Raw genomic sequence first — 19,537 nt, 5'->3', positions numbered from 1 at the left:
CAGCTTCACCATAAAATCAACATGAAAGCAACAAATGATGTTTTACTAAACTAAATATTTATTATCTGACTATTAAAAAAAAAACAAAAAAAAAAACTGCCTTTTTACAGCCATTTTTCCCTGCTGAGCAGGGGTTAGCTTTTTGCAGGCTCAAAGCAATCATGGTTCCCTTCTTGAGGTGATGTTTTATGGCCGGATGCCCTTCCTGACGCCAACCCTGGTCGCCTCTTACGACACACAGGGATATGGTACACTGATTCTAACCGGGACCAGTACACTGGTACTCATTTTGCCAACCTCAGAAAGATGACAGGCTGAGTCAACCCCCTGGTGTTAATTCAGTGGCCAAAGGGGCTCGAACTCAGGACCCGAGGATCCCAAGCCAGCCACCCAAACCACTGAGCCAACAGTGAAAGGCATCAAACTAATCAGCTGTTGCACTATATGATGCTCACTTTTTGTCTGCTCATGGCAATGAATGCAATGGACGCAGCCCCCTGTAGTTGGCAGCTATGTTGGAAACATACTCACATGTGGGAGAGTTCCTTCCTGACCTGAAACTCAGAGTTCCCCAGTGCAAGCAAGTACAGACAGAAATAGGACCTGTTCAAATGATTTGGGAACATGCTAATATGCATTGATTGCATTGAGGCAGTGTTTAGCGGTGGTCCTGGATGGATGCCTGACCCCTGACTGCAGGAAGGTGTGCCTTCAGAAGGATCGAAGCATCTCTTATGTGCTCCTCACACTGACACAGATTATTCCTGCTTCCCAAAAGAGAGCGATGCAACAAAGTAAGCGGCAATGACAGAAAGGCCGTGAAGGAAAGGTTGCGATTGTGTGAATACTTCCTTGATGTACGAATCAACAGTGTAGACCTCTACAAGTCATATACCGTCCTCAACAATTCAATCTCCCCAGACATTAGCTATCATGTGCAGCCTACGGCTGCTGGTTGCATCATTTTCTGGGGATGCAGCTTTGCCGCTGATGCAGTGTCCTCTATTATCAGGATGCTGGTACTCATTTTGCTGACCTCAGAAGGATGACAGGCTGAGTCAACCACACCAAGCGTTAATTCAATGGCCGACAGGGGCTCAAAACTCAAGACCCTAATATCTTAAGCCAGCCTTAACCATGAAGCCAACACCAGGCTTCCCAGACATTTATTCTGTTTCATGGCAGTCTCTGGTATCTTTCTCTATTTCATTTCAGCAGCACAGACAGTCACAAGCATGAAGAGCAAAGCCTCATCTTCAGGATCGGTACGTTTTCTTCCCAAGGTACAAGCGCTCTTTATTTGGGCTACTTCGAACTCCCGTCTTGCATTTCAATGCTTTCCCCATCTCTGTTTTTTCCCTTTCATTTTGTTTTATCAATCTTACCTTTCCTTTTTTTCTCCTCCCTCTTCCCTTTTCCTCTAATCTCTCCCCTCCTTTCCTTTTCCCCTAACCCCACGATTTCTCTCTCCTTTTCAATTAATTTCATTATTTATATATTTTATATTTTATTACCTTTAAATTGCTTTAATTTCCTAATTATTTTTCCTTTTTTCCCAGTCCACTGGACTTTTAACCCCAAAACTCTGACCTTTCCTCTCGTGAGGTGTCAAAATGAATAATTTCCCATGCCACGTGTTCCCTGACCCTGCTCTGACCCAATGCTCCCCCTCCCCCTCCATATCAACTGTCAACCTGACCCCATCACTCTTTTTCTGACTGAACCCTCCTCCCCCCATATCAACACTCACCCTGACTCCGTCGCTCTTTTTTTGCTCCGACGAAGGGTTAACACCCAATATATCAGCTTCTCCGCGTTTCCCAAGGTGGTTAACACATTTCTATTAATGGTCTATTGGTTCCATCCACTGTTATACTTGTCGACCGATGCAGATTGACACTATAGATAGATGCCTCAACGAGTAAGACGAGTTCATCATTCCAAGTTCTCCTTGTTTGTATTGCATTCAATTCAATCTGCATTGTGAGATGCAGAAGCATTTCACTCGGTGCAGACCCGAAATGTAATAGGCTCAAGGTGGTACCTCACGGAGGTAAAGAACAAGATTGCTAATTGGGTACATGATGTGCGAATGAGCTTACCAGCCGTGTTAGGAGCGTCTGTAAATTTGTGTGTATTTTTTGTATTAACAGGTTTATTTTTACAATCATGAAATCCCTTTGGTGAACCGTACACGTGTACAGTTTGAGAGGTCAATTTGTGTTCGGGTTGGCTGTGATCCCGGGGATTCTCGACAATAACGTTTCCTTTATTGTCCCCCGTCCCTCATTCAAGGTCTGAGACTGGGGACATTAAAGTGAGCTCCGACCGACGGACCGCCTAATCATCCGTCCATGTACTTTTGTGCACATGATATTTCAAAAACTGTTGACCATTTAGCTTTTATTACTGGAGACATCTATTCCTCATGATATTATCTCAACCCGATTTGATCAACACGGTGATAGGCTGAAGTATGTTGCCATCGCAACCATCTCAGTAACGTGGCTTGTGCACACGATATTTAAAAAACAAACATTCAAGAGTTAGCTTTCAAATTGCAGATATCTATTCCTCATACCACCCAAAAGGCAGGGGACCGGGAGTATCAGCTCCTTATTATTATTTGGTTGGAATGTGTATTTTATGCACAATTTCCCATAATGTAGAGTCTTGATGGATAAGGCACCTTAATGGATATTAAAATTACGCTGATGCAAATACGTACGACTTTCCTAAGTTCCCTAGTTCATGATGACAAAATCTAAAGTAGCATTTCCTCGAAAAAAAAAAATAAACCAATGTCACCCGCAGTGTGACCCATATCTTGCCAAAAGGTGACCACGTGTGACTTCTTTAAGGTCACACTGAGGTGAACAGAGCTGCTATCCACCAGGAGCGACTCCTTGAGGAATATCTGCCTACGAGAGATTCCGATGAGAATCGTTCTACAGAGTAACCATGAAAACTAGAAAGCACTCATCAAGGTGTTCAATTTGAGGTACTACACGATATGGTTCCTAAAACTTGAAAATTTGACCTTGGGGTCAAATATGTTTGACCTGTGGCGCTAACCATGAAGGTCAAGGCCAATCGCCACCAAAAATTAATCAGCTGAGCGCCAGACCATGAACTATATTCCCATGAAGTTTGAAGACGATCCGATCAAAATTACTCAAAAAATAAGGGTTTCGTCGACTCCCCTGATTTGCGACAAAGTGACCTTGACCTTTGACCTTGACCTTCAAAATTTTATGCGCTGAAAGGGACCTCTATAGGCCTCTGATATGCGAAGTTACAAAAATTTCCAATGATAACTGTGCTCTGCAGAATTTTTTATACGTGATTACAGACAAACAAAAAAAAACAAAAAAAAAACATACAAGCTGACTAACGTATCTTGCAAAACTTCGTTTTGGCAAGTAAAAAAAAAAAACTTTCAAATAACAACTGTCAGATCATGAGCAAACATTTTTAGTTGCCAGTATCACAATATCAACCCTCAGCAGCCTCAAAAACGTAAAAAAGCCTCTTGTCGAGTGTACGATGGACATGCCTGCACCGTTGTAACAGCAAGGATGTGAAACAGCATTTCAAGCACATAAGCCGACGCAGCTTGCCTACACAAATGTGCTAACAAATGCAGGTCAATAATGGCCTATCTACAGAATGTATTACACAAGGAGAAATTAAGGCATGCGTGAGAGGGTTATGGAAGGATAAGAGGAGTCAAAAGGGGAAGAAAGGAGAATGTACGGGGGAATCCCTTTATATATAATTAATGGTACACAATACGTAAACAGCCCAACTTCAGGCAAAATATTCCATGAAGTTCCACTAATGTATCTTGCAATATTATCATTCATGAACATAATCTTCATAATTTTGTTTCTCATCAACACTCGTCTGACAAATGTTAACGATTGAACAAGTACCTTTTCAGAGATGTACAGCTCGGAACCATCAGCGTACTGCAATGCATAATGCTCTGCATCTGGAAGCTTCCATCTAGACAACAAGATTATCACATGATTCTTCATTAGTTGTCACCTTTGACTTCTTGAAGATGTTATCACAAGAAATCTTGAATTCGATCTATTGACTTTTTCTTACAAACCCACGATGGCAAGTAATCGCAAACGTGCCCCTTCCCACCTCATACAACCAAAGCCAACTTTTGAGTGCAAAATCAAGCACCGAGGCTATCCAGCTCCGAATTTCACGAAGACATATTAATTAATTCTTATTTCGTACATTATTTACACACATGGAAGATACTTGCTAATTCATGACTGACTGGGGTACCATGCTCTGTGCGACAGAGTGTTGGCTCCACCAAAGCAATTTCTTCGCCTGGGGTCATTCTGGGTGGCTGGCCATCCCTCTCTCAGCAGTAGTTAAGGCAGGAATTTGGAATTTGTTCATGGTGCCGGCAATATCTGGCCTTCTCTTCATGAAGGACATTGTGGGATCTTTATCATCCAACCAACTAATGTCGGTAGACAGGACGTCCAGTTCAACGTCCATCTGAGAAATGACGGCGCACACATTGATGAATCACCCTGCCTGTGAAATACCGGGATGACTTTATAGCTGGTTCAGGATTTGAACCGAGGCTAGACAGCTTAGAGGCGAGTGTGCATACACCATCCTGCCCCGAGATCGTCCTGCCAGCCCTTGTGAACTTATACGACACGTATTTATGCACCTGCAAATTAGTCTATTCAGCACGTTATTTATGCACCTGCACCCAAAAAGGCAGGGAGTGAAACAGTTTTAATATCATGTGGTGACATATTGTTGGTGGAGGTGCAAACTCTTGACTATTATGCGTCACTCAGAGGGGATGGTACACTGGCAGCATCATCAGTTTCGATCATTTTCTTTCCATTTTTTAATCCGACACAGATACGAAGCTCGTGGAATAACTGAATGAGATAGGAGTGAGAGATGGACGCATCATCAGTGGAGCAGAGGAGGAACTGGAACACAAGGGACAGAGAATTGGGTAGAGAATGAAAAGGTAACAAAATAAGTCAGGACAAGTGACCATAGTAAGAGACTGGGAGAGATAGATAGATGAATGACATATGAACGGATATGAAAAGCTGATAAACATGGGAAATGTAAAAAAGGGGCAGGTAAGTTTAAACATCACTGCAAGAAGAAGAAATCAGGAAATGAATAGGGGATGTCACTTAGTCTTGTCTCGTCTTGTCAGTTGGTAAAATTATTTATCTGAGGATTGTATATTTTAATGGAGTCTCACTTGATTAACAAAAATATGTGGCAGGATCAGCGATAGGCAGAGCAGCCTTCCATCAAAATTATTTGTTCTCTTTTTTTTTTTTTTTTCCTCCTGCTTTTCATTTTTTTTAATGGCTGTTCACTTGGTGATAATCTTCTCTAGTAAAGTCAAAAAAAGGAAAGGGAAATATTTGGATGCTTATAGGTTTGAGAAAATGGACTATAGATACAGACAACTATGTCTGTATCTCACTATGTCTCTTCAAAAGGACCGTTTACAAAACCCCCCCATCCACTTTCTCAACAATCCTCTGGAAGAAGTCTTTTCTTTCAAGCTTCTAGGTCTCACTATCTGCCATGACCTTTCCTGGGAAAGTCACATTTCCAACCTCGCCTCAAAAGCCAGTCGCCGACTGGGAATCCTCCGTCGTGCTAAGTCCTTCCTCGGCCCTCTTGAGCTCCTGACCACTTACAAAGCTTTTGTCCGTAGCCTGATGGAGTACTGCTCTCCCCTCTGGGCTGGTGCTCCTGCCTCCCACCTTTCTCGGCTTCACGCTGTCGAAACCAGGGCATTTAGGATCATCGGCATCTCCCGCAATGAAGCTGAGTCTTTGGGCCTCTCACTCAATCACCGCAGGTTGGTTGGTGGTCTTTCTGTCTTCTACCGACTCCTCTCCAGCCTTGCCCCCCCTGCTCTCTCTGCGATTTGTCCCCACCACATTTCCACAGGGCGCTCAAGGTCCGCCAACAACCCCCTTCTGGTAAAACTACCAAAATCATGAATCACTGCTCATCTTCACTCTTTCATTCCTCTTTTTTCCCGCCTTTGGAATAAACTTCCTCACTCTATTCTTTCCCATTCTTCCCTCCAGGCTTTCAAAACAGCTGTTCACCATCACCTCTTATCTTCCCCCATCCATATCCTCGATATTTTCTACCCCCGATAATCCACCCAAGCCCACTTCCTTCATTTCTCCTACTTTCCTTCCTGAAAGTCCCTGAAATGTCCATCTTCTCTTCGCCATGTTCCCCGTCCCATCCCCATCCCTCTCCCTTCCACAGTTCACCTAATGTGTCTGTTCCCCACTGTTTTGTCCCTTCCACTCCCGCCCCTCGTCTCATGCCTCCTTGCTGTGAGTTGTGTGTTAGCTCTCATACGAGCCTCGACCAAGGTATACAAAAAAAAAACAAAAAAAAAAAAAAAAACTAGAAAGTTCACAGAACACCGAACCCCACGCTGTCTTGATGCCGTGAGATTTTGCAATAAGGATGTGGGGGCTGGGTCTGCGAGCGGAAAATTTGATTGGTTGTGATGAAGTAAAATGGCGTTACATTTTGTCCAAGTACTGCGAAACGGAACGATTTTGAAAGTGACAATAAGGTAATTTGTGTTCTACAGCGTTCAAGTATATAATTCAATTGAAACAAGATAAAGATTTTGAAGGTTGTCGAAGAAGCTTTTTGGAAGTTTAACACCATTGATGCAGCATCTTCTTACACCACCTTCTTTAACACATTACATTCGTCCTTCATGCCTGTTTGTGTCCTTTATGACATCCTTACACACAGTAGACAGAGTAAAAAAAATGATCTCACTCCTCTCTGCACATGTGAAGTGAGGACTAATTCAGAGACAAAGAACTGTTAAACTACAGGTTTGTTTTCCGATTCATTTCCGATTAGTGTTCAAAATAGAACATATTCAAATGAGGTTACTCAATCACAGACTGACATTTGTGGACAGACGGACAGACAGTGAACCAATTGATTAACTCCAATTTTTGCTTCACGAGTGTTAGGTAAAAAAGTTCCTTGCAAATGACGTTCGTTGTATAGTCTGAGTATGCAATAAGGGACTTTTGAAATGTCTTGGAAACGCCCATTGATGCCTTTCACACATGTGCTGTGCGTTCACCATCATCGACTCACTTCCGCTGATCATCAGAGCACTTTGAACCTGCCATTGCTGTGGCAAAATCAAATAGGTTTTAAACACACTTTGCAGCTTTAAAACGAAAGAGTTAAACTAAGGGCAATTCCTCAAGGTTAACTACAATTGTGTTGTGTTCCTGGATGCAAAAAGGACTCACGAAAATGTGAGAAATATCTGCGGATGAGGTGTTGCGTTCCTGCCATCTCCTGTTAATACTCAAGGCCGCAGTGGATGACAAGAGTACGAGGCCCGATGACTGGCGGCCTACACATAACTCGAGGGTGTGCACCACCCATCACTCCGTTGTGCAAGATGTGGATGGAAGTAGGAAGAGGACTCCATCTTGGAAATCCTGAACTATTCCCGTGGCATGATTTGCGTCTCGTAGATAAACCACCGCAAGTTAACAGTACTCCTAATAAATGTTCAAGCCAGCAAAGAAGTAGCACAAATGTCTGATCAATTTGATGAAGAACAAGTGAACTTTCACAACGCTTCGTTACTGGCCAAGTCGATCAATGTCGATGGCGGATCTCTCTTATGCTACGGCGACAGTGACGGGGAGGGATCTTGATGTACACGAGGGCCTTGCCGTTCGTGGATTCTCTCGATCGCATTGAATTTATTGAGGCAAGTTTTGCGGATTGTGGTCAATGTGCTCAAATAAGCACGGGTTGGTGAAATCTTTTCCACATTTATTCACGGAATTAACATGGGCCGTCAATACAATAACCTCATCAAATCCTAAATCATCATGACCACCATAATCTTCATCAACTCGTCTTTATCGGCACCATCAACAACATTACCATCGCATGATTGGATCAAGTTTATCATAATTCTGATTATTAAAGATAAGTTTCATGATCTTAATAACTCAAGAAAATAATCTTCATTTTATGTTTGAAATAACCCTTTTATTCATGAAAATAAATAACACAAAACAATGAACAAGCATGTTAATTAAGGCCCCACTTTATTTTATATATATATATATATATATATATTTTTTGTATACACAGTCGAGGCTCGAATGAGAGCGAACACACAGAACGTACAACAAGGGGAGCAGGAAACAAGAAGGGGGGGGGAGAGGAAAGGAAAAAAAACTGTGGAACAGAGACATGAGATCTGTGGAAGCGAGAGTGATGGGACGGGGGTACACAGGGAAATCAAGATGGACACGACAGGGACTTTCAGGAAGGAAAGCAGGGAATATGAAGGAAGTGGGTTTGGGGTGGATTCACAGAGGCAGAAAAGATCGTGGTTTTGGATGGGGGAGAATTATATTTTACAGAAAACCCACACTACAACCCATGGTCTATTATCCACACCAGCAGAGTACCCAGCCTACAGGTGATCTTGTTCCAAGCATGCAACACGTTCTTCTGACACATACCTATATTTTGGTGGCGTATAGGTAACTGACAACTGGCTCAATCGCCCCAGAAAATAATAATAATAACCCATGAAGTTACGTGCATGAAGCAAAAACATACCTACTGCTTATAACTCAAAACACCTCACTGCACTAGAAAACCTGGGGACAGGAACACTGTCCCATGAAGGGTGGGGACTTATATTATCCTCTCCCACCTAGAGCGGCGCTACACAATACACATTAACATAGAGAATTTGCATTCTCCCCTCTGTCCCCCCCAAAACCACCGGTAAAGATAAAAACATCCCAATACATGAATTGGGGTTATGTTGATCCTATGTAGCAAGTCTGGATGTAATCGGACCAGAACTGAAGGAGTAGCGTAACAAACACAAACACACACACAAACACAAGTGCACACACACACACACACACACACACACACACTGACACACACACACACACACACACACACACACACACACACACACACACACACACACACATACACACACACACACACACACACACACACACACACACACACACACACACACACACACACACACACACTCAGTGTCTCACCCTGTCGGTCCAGAAGCATCGTCAAACTAACCCACCTATCTATTTCTATGGTCGACCACTGGATGAGGTTCAGTCTCTTGAATTTGTAAGCTTCAATGCCTCACCGTTAACCATGACCTCTCCTATGCTAACCACATAAACAAGCTGGCCTCAGAGCCTCCAGGCCTTTGTCCATATGAAATGGAATGCAGCTGTTTCTCAGGTTTGGAACAGAATTAAGGGAAAGTCCACCACTAAAGAGGTAAAATAATATACTAGAAGGGCACTCTTCGACGTCGCCAGATAGGCCTCTGCCCAAATTATTACATCAATATACTTACTTTTACCAAGTTTGATTTCAATCCCTCAACCCAGATTTAAAACATTAAATAGTTCTGGCTGCCAGACCAATGTGTCTGATCAAGTTGGAATATGAAACATTATTCCCCATCACCACTGAATCATAATTGTGAAGTTTCATGTCAATTGATGAAGAGGTTCAAAAGAAAGAATTTTTTCAAGATTTACATTCAAACCAATATGACTTTCAGACTATGTGACTTATTAATTATTCGTGAACACCCTGGTATCCCCAAGGCTTGGTGGGTGAAGTTTCCCCTCGATATGTCAAGACGTTCTGGAGAACATTTTTAAAGGTTTATTCTTCAAAAAAAAAAATCAAAGCTGCCAAACCATGTGACCGATGACATCATAGGTGAACATTTTGGTCTTCATGGATAGGTGATCATGGATGCGAAGTTTTGCCTCGATCTGTTCAGCCATTTCAGAGAAAATGATTTTTGAACGTTTTTTTATGTTAAAAAAATATGGCTGATGAACTCCGTGACCGATGACGTCATCAATTTTTTCCGCCCATACAATTTAACTTTCAGATATCCTCAACAAACCTTCAAAGATTTTCATACGATCACACGAAGCGTTCGACATGCAATTATGATGTGATAACGAAGCCACCTATGACATCATCAAAACATCAAACTTGTTTCCCATGGGGGAGTACTTTGCATGTTTCAAGTTTTCAATTTTTTCCACAGCGCAGTTTCAGAGATAGAGTTTTTCCTTTTTTCCAACATGGCTGCCACAACAAATGACCAATGATGTCATAATTATGATCAAAACATTCTACATGAGTAGTCACATCTATGGTGATAATGTCGTGTCAATCAGATAAGCGGTTGCAGAGAAAACAGAGAAAACTCGAGGAGGAGCACTCGGTAGAGTGCAAAACCTCCGCCGCCAATACTGCTAGGTCACTCAAGTGAACCTGATATCCTATTCATTCAATTTGACGTCAACAGTGCTCACGGAGTTATAGTTTGCAACTTTCCCTTTTACTTTTAACTTTTCCATACTCAATTCATTCGTCATAAATAGATTCCTTGAGAGAGAAATTGATTTTACGTGGGTATATCCACCTGAAGTTCCAAAATCAGCCGCAATTATAATTCTGGCATGTTTTCTGTTGGAAATCACTTATAACATGTAGAAATGCAAAAAAAATCGAAATTTTGTTGAAAAAAAATTTTCAATTTTTTTTTCTCTAACAATTTGTTTTTTTTTTGGGGGGGGGGTTGGAAATCACTTAAAACATGTATAAATGCAAAAAAAAAAAAAGAAATCTAAATTTTGTTGAAAAAAAGTTGCAAAAATTTTTTTTCTCTAACAATTTTTTTTGGGGGTGGGGGGTTGGAAATCACTTAAAACATGTAGAAATGAAAAAAAAAATTCAAATATTTTTTTTTAATTGGCAGTCATCACGGCCATATTGGATTTTGGACCAAGTCCAAAATCTAATGGCATGATCCTTGGACCAGACCTAACCCCCCCACCAAGTTTCGTCGAAATCCGTCGAGAAGTTTTTTTCCGTAATACTGTTCACAAACAAACAAACAAACAGAAAGGGGTGAAAACAGTAACCTCCGATCTTCGACGGCGGAGGTTAAATAACTTGCTACATATCGTTTTTAGCCATATCTCTCAATGGTGAAGAAACACATAAAAAAGATCCTTGTAGTCGGATCCAGATCTTCAGCAAAATCTAATCAGTTCGTCCTTGTCACACACCCAACATGTCCACAAAGTTTCATCCTGATCCATCCACAACTTTTTGAGATAACCTGCAGACAAACAGACAGACAGACAGACAAGCAGACAGAAAGGGGTAAAAACATAACCTCCTTCACCTTCGGTGGTGGAGATAATTAGCACGTAGGGACGGACATGCTGAAAACGTTGCCTCCGACGACTTCGTCAGCAGATGCAAAAAAAATGTACATACAGAGGATGTAAACAATCAACTACAGAACACACTCTATTATAATTATTATTAGAGTGTGCACTGAAATCTCAAAACAACCGGAAAATGGCTTTCTGGTGTCACCAAAAATGCAAGGCCAGCCAGCCAGCCACCCCATGGCAATCACCATACACCATGTTTGCTCTGATAATATAATTGGAAAACTTTGGGGTGTGTAGGAGGTGTTAATGAGTAAAAGAGGTGCAAAATATTTCTTCCAAGCAAGGTGTGTGTGTGTGTGTGTGTGTGTGTGTGTGTGTGTGTGTGTGTGTGTGTGTGTGTGTGTGTGTGTGTGTGTGTGTGTGTGTGTGTGCGGACACACACATGGGAGGTTTGAACAATTCACCTTTCACACACCTCCTGGATGATATTGCTGAGAGGATCTTTCTGAAAAAGATAAGAAGTGTGTTAGACACCACAGCCTAAATTATTATTTAAAATTCTCAATCATCAAACATCATCTCCATGGAATCACTGCAGGGAGTGAAACCCAAACGTGCAAATTATCTTTCTCGAGTAATTATAAGAAACTCACTCGATCCTGCACATGAGTCCCTGTAAAACCATCCTACTACACCCAGTCTGCAATACAAGCCTTCAAAACAAGCAATCATGCCTTCGCTGATAGTTATCAATATCATGTGATCACATAATCAAAATAAAAACGATTTCACCTTCTGAGGACAATAAATATTTCAAGCGTTGTGGAAAGACAACTGGCACACAGCGTAAATGCACACAGTGCGATTTAGTTGCATGGGATAAAACACAAGTACAAGGTAACTAACCATCACAGCCCATTAACTACCCCAGGGCACTTTCTCTACATTTCAGGCATGAATGCATCCTAATAGAGGCATGATTGTCTCCATCGTCAGCCAAAGCAATCCCACAAACAGCAGCAGCAATTAATGGCCAGGGGAATGAAAAGCCATTTCCGCCTACTGGCATGCTGCTTCACAAAGCCTGCCAAACACAACAGTCATTGGCCTATACCACCGGCACAACAAATCGTCAGGCAACCATGGTACAAAGCTAGAACATTTACAACAGCATAGCGTACTGGAAAGAAGCACACTCGAGCACATGATGCTAATCGCCTTGGGAATACATTGTACAATGCGTGTTCTCCACTGTACACCTGATCCAAAATGCAAGTAAGGCGGTCCAATTCTCATTGTGGAATGTCTTCAAAAGGTCAATCTCATGACCATGAAAAGTGGAACCAATGACAGAGAGTAAATAATCATTTTCATTTGCGATCATAGACCATTTCATTTCCAAGCACTTCCCTAAAAGGAGGCATTGCACATGTTCAATTGGAAGGAAAAACAAAATGTCTGTCTGAAAGATCCATTTTCAAAACTATTTTATCTCCTTTTACTGTGAAAGTAAAATTCAAAATTCCTTAATTTAAATCAAAAGTAACACCTATAAGTGATTGGCTTGCATAATACACATGGAGTAGTCGGTTCTCGTAAGCGAGGCACAATCGAGCTCTATTTTGATGGGAGACCTCAATGAAAGGCCAGGTGTAGACCGATCGATGGAGGACAGATGGCTTGGTTGGTAAATAGTCGTCACATGCACATGGGCCATCTCCCCCCCCCAAAAAAAAAACAAGAAGTTACCTGTCAACCACGATTTACACTAATGACATCAAGTTGTTATTTTGCTTCGATATGATTGAGTTTTTAGCCTATATATCTTATGTTGGTGTAATCAATACAACACAAAAAATAAAAAACTCGGGCATTATGATGAAAACCAAAGAATGCAAATACAAGTTCAAAGTACACCACCCCCCCCCTCATGTCAAATAAATAAATAACAATCCTCCAGCGCGTGACATTGCCAGGGTGTCTTTGGTGCCTGGCGATAGAATTTTCAAAAATTAAGTGACTGAAAAAAAAAGAATAATTAATTGATTAATTGATGCATCAATAAATCAAAATACCCTTTTATAGCTAAATCATGTGGTCACTGATTCCATGTCAGATATCAGAGCAGGGAAATGTTCATTTATCATGTCCAAATATGAGCTTCCTTGTTCAAAATATGCCTGAGATATTGCTAAAATTAGAAATAAAATAAGTGATTAATAAATTGATAACAATAAAGTAATTAATCAATTAATTGATTCATCAAAAAATAAAAATAAAAATAAAAATGTTTTTGCCAAAGCACATCTTCACTTTTGTCCCCAAATTTCAGCTTCCTAGCTCCAAGGATGGCTGAGATAATCGCCCAGACCAATGAACAAGAAAACAAACGAACAAGAAAACAAACGAACAAGAAAACAAACGAACAAGAAAACAAACGAACAAGAAAACAAACGAACAAGAAAACAAACGAACAAGAAAGCAAACGAACAAGAAAACAAACGAACAAGAAAGCAAACGAACAAGAAAACGGAGTGAAAACTGAGTACATACTCCCTTCCTTCAGCGCCCAGCGATGGCGTCATGCATCGCCTAGATATGGAACTGGGAAGGAGCGGTGTACAATAATTTGCCAATGTGCTTGACGATCTCCGTGTACAAATGTTACTATTGAGAAAGGCTGACAGGCAGTTTGAACAGGTGAAAAAAGAAGTGTTAATTTAAATTTTGTAAACAATAACATTTGAAAACGGTCCATTATAAATACAGGAATGATTAGCAACACTTGTGCTATTGTACCCCTCGATGGCCTTCAGACAGAATCAGATGAGCATTACATGACAGTTGCACAACAACCGATACATCTTGGAAGAATGGGGCAGCAGTTCATTGGCCATGGGACCAGCATGTAAAAAAAAAAATAAGTCAGAGCAGGGAAATGTTCATTTATCATGGGAAAATGGCAGCAGACAGGTCTTGAGCGAGGCAGCAGGGAGCTTGCAGTTGTTGTTTGGAGATATCGAGTCGGTCTTGCAGCATGGGAGGACGACGGCCAGCTTAAACCGATTTCTAATTTATTCTGGAGAGGAAATGGTGGTGCGCCATATAAAAAATTGGTTTATGCGGTCATGCCCTGCTCAGTGCATTTATGGAGAGGGTGATTGAGCAACACCTACACTGGTGTAAGTATTTGGGACTCAATGGATCCTCTCAAATGCCAATTACCCTGTGCTGTCCTCAGCACTGAGCCGTTCTAGAGTCCACAAGGCTTGTTGCCTTCAATAGTAACACTCCTAACTTTTGGATCACAATGACAGCCCAAAAAAGACACGTTTGTTACCTCAAAATAACCACGTACCGAAACGTACAGGTTTCGGAAAGACAGGCAAAACTGAGGTAACTGATGTAAAATGAATCCCCGTTCAGAATCAAAACAAATCTTATCTATCTTATCTTAATCATTCATATGTGGAACATGGGACACAGCAGGAGGTTGACGATACAGCTTGGAGAATGTAATGTGAACCTGTGCAACCACTGCAAATGGCGAGGGTTTACTGTACCGGTGAAGGTTCGCCACAACAAATGGTTTCATTTAGGACTATTCATTGCTTAACTAAAGTAGTCATTCGCAACAATGAAGGAGCCCTCACAGTGTCATAGTGATTGTGCAATGTCATGTCAGTGGTAATGCTACATTGCCTATAGAAAGTCTACACCCCCCCCCCCCACCATTCAAAATTTTCACCTTTTGTTGCCTTATAACCTGGAATTGAATTTCATTAAATCAGTACATTCACACATCGTAACCCACAACTTTAAATTGAAAAACAAATTCCACAAATTTCAGAAAATTAATTTAAAATGCAAAACTAGAATATCTTGGTTTGACAAGTGTCCATCCCCCGATATAATAGCAATTGTAAATTAGCTCAGGTGTAACCAATCACCTTCAAAATCACACACAAAGTTAATTCACACACCAAGTTGATTGGCCTCCACCTGTGTTAAATTGTCATGATTCTGATTATTTCGGAATAAAATCATCTGTTCCTGTGGGTTTCCTCTGCGAGGTGGCACATTTCACACCAAAGACTCAACCATGAACACCAAGGAGCTTCCAAAAGACCTCCGGGATAAAGTTGTGGAAAGGCACAGATCAAGGGATGAATATAAAAATATATCAAAGGCCTTGAATATCCCTTGGAGCAAAATCAAGACAATCTTTAAGAAGTGGAAGGCGTATGGTACCACCAAGACCCTGCCGAGATCAGGCTGTCCCTCCAAACTGGATGAGCAAGCAAGGACGAGACTGATCAGAGAGGCCACCAAGAGGCCAATCGCAACTTTGAAAGAGCAACAGGGCTTTACGACAAAGACTGGTCAGTGTGCGCATGTGACAAAAACGTCCCAAGCACTCCACAAGTCTCGCATGCATGGGAGGGTGGCAATAAGGAAGCCATTATGCAAAAAAGCCCACCTTGGGTCCCGTTTGAGTTATGCAAAAAACCAATCCAGAGATTCTGAAGCCATGTGGAAAAAGGTTTTGTGGTCTGACAAAACCAAGATGGAAGTTTGGGGCCGAAATACAAAACGTTACATTTTGCGCAAATCCAACAAAGCACATCACCCAAAGAACACCATCCCAACTGTGAAGCATGGTGGTGGCAGCATCGTGTTATGGGAATGTTTCTCATCAGCAGGGAATGGGGCACTTGTCAGGACAGAAGGGAAAATGTATGGAGCAAAATAATATGGCCGCCATCTCGTTTTTCTGGTGGGCCGAAGACAACAGGCCTGTCAGCCTCTGCCAATTATACACTGCCTGAGTTTGTTGAATCAGATTTCAATTGGCTTTGTTTGGGTTGAGTGTTACTCAGGATGAGGTAACCCAAAAAATATAATCAATGTCGAATAAGAATTATTAGTAAGGTTTAATCAAGCCCGTCAGCACAAACGGTACGTGCTTCCCCCCAAAAAAGTGTTACGGAATTTTTGAACGGCCCCATATTGGGGTTAAAAAATCCGTGAACGTGTGACGAATCAGCTCATTCTAATATCACAGTGGGTGACATGGATGAGAGGCATCGAGTTAATCTTTCAAAAGCGCAGTAAATGTGTGTTTTCCAATCACACTGTTCATCTTTTAAGAGTGCTTTAAATGCACTCTTTCCACGTCAGGTCAGTCAGCTTTCTTGACTACCACTGGTAACATGTAACCCAGTGCTACCTGCTGCATGGTCGGGTTGTCGGCGACTAAACCGACACCCTTCACTGGCTTGCCAGTGGGGAGGGTGACTGTGACCCTGCCAGGATGAAAAACAATACCTGCCAAAGGGTGGATGAGCTCCTGTAGGATGAGCTCCTTGAGCCAACGGCCATCCAGTAAGGAGATGGTGTCTCTGACAAAAACACCCATCCGGTTAGACCGGTTTTTTTCTGTGGTACATTGTCGACGGCAACCGCCCAGGATGGTACTACCGTTCTGACTTAGGAGCGTTTAAAGTGGTGCCCGGAACCATCTTACACTCTCTCCGTGTCAGGATTGCTGGTCTTACTTTCTGTCTCACTCAAACTATAGCTATGGGGCTAGCTTTAATCTCTCTTTTCTGCAAACAAGCATCATATACTTTTCATCATACATTTGTCTTACTCACTCATTTTCCCTCCTCACTTTATTCTCTCTTTTCTTACTTCTCTATGCAGTTTTTATTTAAGGCTTGGCCTCAATGAGGACTATTTAGTCCGTGCCTGTAGCCTTCAACATTAAAAAAAAAATAATGCGCATTTCCCAATTGGCCCGTTACCCGATTTTGTCGTAGGTTGTGACGACAGTGCGGTCATCCTTATTATTATTATACCTCAACAGAAACCCTTGAGAATGAAGCGTGACAAAGAAACCAGCTCCTTTTACAAATAAATTATAGGATGAAAGGAATGGAAATAAACTTTTACACTATCAAGTAACTAATTCCTCAGTATAATTTCCTGTGCAGAACATCGTTGTATGGTATTGTCATGCGAGTTGTGCTGTGGCGAGCTGTACCTATCAACGCAGCTTGGATTATTTTATTTTTTTTTGCATACACCGTCGAGGCTCGTACGAGAGCTAACACACGGAACGTACCACAAGGGGAACCGGAGACAAGAGGGGTGGGAGAGGGAAGGGGGAAAAAAACAGTGTGGAACAGGGACATTAGGAGGGAGATCTATGGAAGGGAGAGGGATGGGGCAAGGAACACAGGGTAAACAAGATGGACACTACAGGGACTTTCAGGAAGGAAAGTAGGGAATGTGAAGGTGGTGGGTTTGGGTGGATTAGCGGGGGTAGAAAAGATCGTGGTTTTGGATGGGGGAAGATACGAGATGGTGATGACAAGCTGTTTTGAAGACTTTGAGGGAAGAGTAGGCTTGAAGAGAGTGTGGGAGTTTGTTCCAAAGACGGGGAAAAAAAAAGGAGAAATGAAAGAGTGAAGGTGAGCAGTGATTTTTCATTTTGGTAGTTTTACCAGTAGGGGGTTGCTGGTGGACCTTGAACACCCTGTGGAAATATGGGGGGGGTGGGGGGGGACATATCTAAGACAGAGGAGGGGGGCCAGGCCGGAGAGGAGACGGCCGGTAGAAGACAGAAAGACCACCAATCTGCCTGCAGTGAGAACGTGAGAGACCCAGACTCAGCCTCATCGCAGGAGATACCAATGATTGTGTCCCCCTATGATCAACTTACATACACTTGATTCTAGCGCTTCCATGAGCCTCAACTATATTTAAAAAAAAAAGGCAAACTTATCCGAGTTCCAAACTGATTGGTTCAGATCGGCTTGTAACTCAGACAAGATCTGGCAACAAAAAAGCTACCAAGACCCAGCAATACTCTGCGTAAGGTCGATCGGCTTTGTCTGTCCCAGGAAATAAGGTTCATTAAGGGCAATGTAACATAATTGTTTCACGGTAATTGGGTTGAAGAATATAACAGCGCAGGAATGTTGTCCCGTCAAGTCACATGTGGGGTGGTTGTTGTTGGGCCCAGGAAATATAAGAACGGAACGAATAAAACAATTTGAGCTATATAGGCCTTTCATAATCTTGTTTTTTGACCAAGTCAACACTCGTTGCCTCAATTGAATCAAATTGAACGCAAAACACCTCCGCATTTTTTAAAATACTTTTTATTTTGTGAAAGGAAATGTAGCCAGCAGTGGTTGACAGGCTGACAAGCACAGGTGCTCTGGCAGGAGCTGGCTTCTCATGAAAAGCCATGATTTGGCCTTTGATCGTTATCGTATTAATCAATCCAAACAATAACAGTAATACAACCTACAAATAATCGAGGACGATTGTCTCACCTGGTTAATCACAATGAAAAGTGGAAACTGGCCTGGATACTGTATGGCCACTTTGATGAGATCTTGCGGTGGTGGCATCACGCACGCTTCTTGTGCAACTTGTACAGTCACCCCCGTTGATGTAAAACTGCAAAAAGACATTTGCTCAGTAAACCCAGAAATCTTCTCAATGGATTATATAACCTGTCATGGTCAGACTTTTCTGTATAAGCGAGACAGTGATTAGGACAGAAGGAAAGAATAGGAAGAATGGGTCATGGGTGAGACGGGAAAGGTGAGAAAGAGTTAGTTTAAGAGATCTAACAGCTCAGACCTTTGGATAGCATTCTGGCCAAATTCTTATATATTCTCTTCATGTTTATGACTGAGGTCAAGGGACAAACAAACCAGCAGACAAACTCATAATGCAATCAACTTGTAATTCAGGATAAAAATATATTGTTCAGGATTCAGCGGTGGCGGGATTCGCACCCGAGTCTTGATAGCCAAACGTTACAGATTCGGCGCCACCCTCACCACCGCCATCTCCGGGGTTATAACGCCGGCTGGCTCGGCACAGGCCTCGGGTCACGCGTCTTCAATCGCGATACCAACGTACCCCTGGACCTTAGCAGTTGGGGAAATAGACCTCGGTTTGTATGTATATATACATATATATATATATATATATATATATATATATATATATATATATATATATATATATATATATATATATATACATATACATATATACATATATACATATATATATATATATATACATATATATATATATATATACATATATATATACATATACATATACATATATATATACATATACATATATATATATATATACATATACATATATATACATATACA

At 41.7% G+C, this 19,537-nt stretch overlaps 1 protein-coding gene across 5 annotated transcripts in view; it reads right to left on the bottom strand.

Moving 5' to 3' along the window:
- The window catches only part of LOC147017701 (engulfment and cell motility protein 2-like), a 361,388-nt gene that overhangs the window by 214,940 nt on the left and 126,911 nt on the right, over positions 1 to 19,537 (bottom strand). For all 5 annotated transcript variants that reach the window (XM_085847513.1, XM_085847517.1, XM_085847516.1 and 2 more), the window contains exons 3-5: positions 18,671 to 18,797; positions 11,789 to 11,829; positions 3,936 to 4,008 (exon numbers count right to left, since the gene is read on the bottom strand). In XM_085847513.1, the coding sequence (XP_085703639.1) occupies positions 3,936 to 4,008; positions 11,789 to 11,829; positions 18,671 to 18,748 (192 nt within the window). In that variant the 5' untranslated portion in view covers positions 18,749 to 18,797. The remainder of the gene's footprint in view (positions 1 to 3,935; positions 4,009 to 11,788; positions 11,830 to 18,670; positions 18,798 to 19,537) is intronic.

The sequence above is a fragment of the Eptatretus burgeri genome, chromosome 11 (genome assembly GCF_056783735.1).
Source record: "Eptatretus burgeri isolate ZD-2024b chromosome 11, Ebu_testis_v1, whole genome shotgun sequence".
Taxonomy (NCBI): Eukaryota; Metazoa; Chordata; class Myxini; order Myxiniformes; family Myxinidae; genus Eptatretus; species Eptatretus burgeri.
The sequence above is the reverse complement of the archived record's forward strand: the minus strand, read 5'-3'. Positions and strand labels throughout refer to the sequence as shown.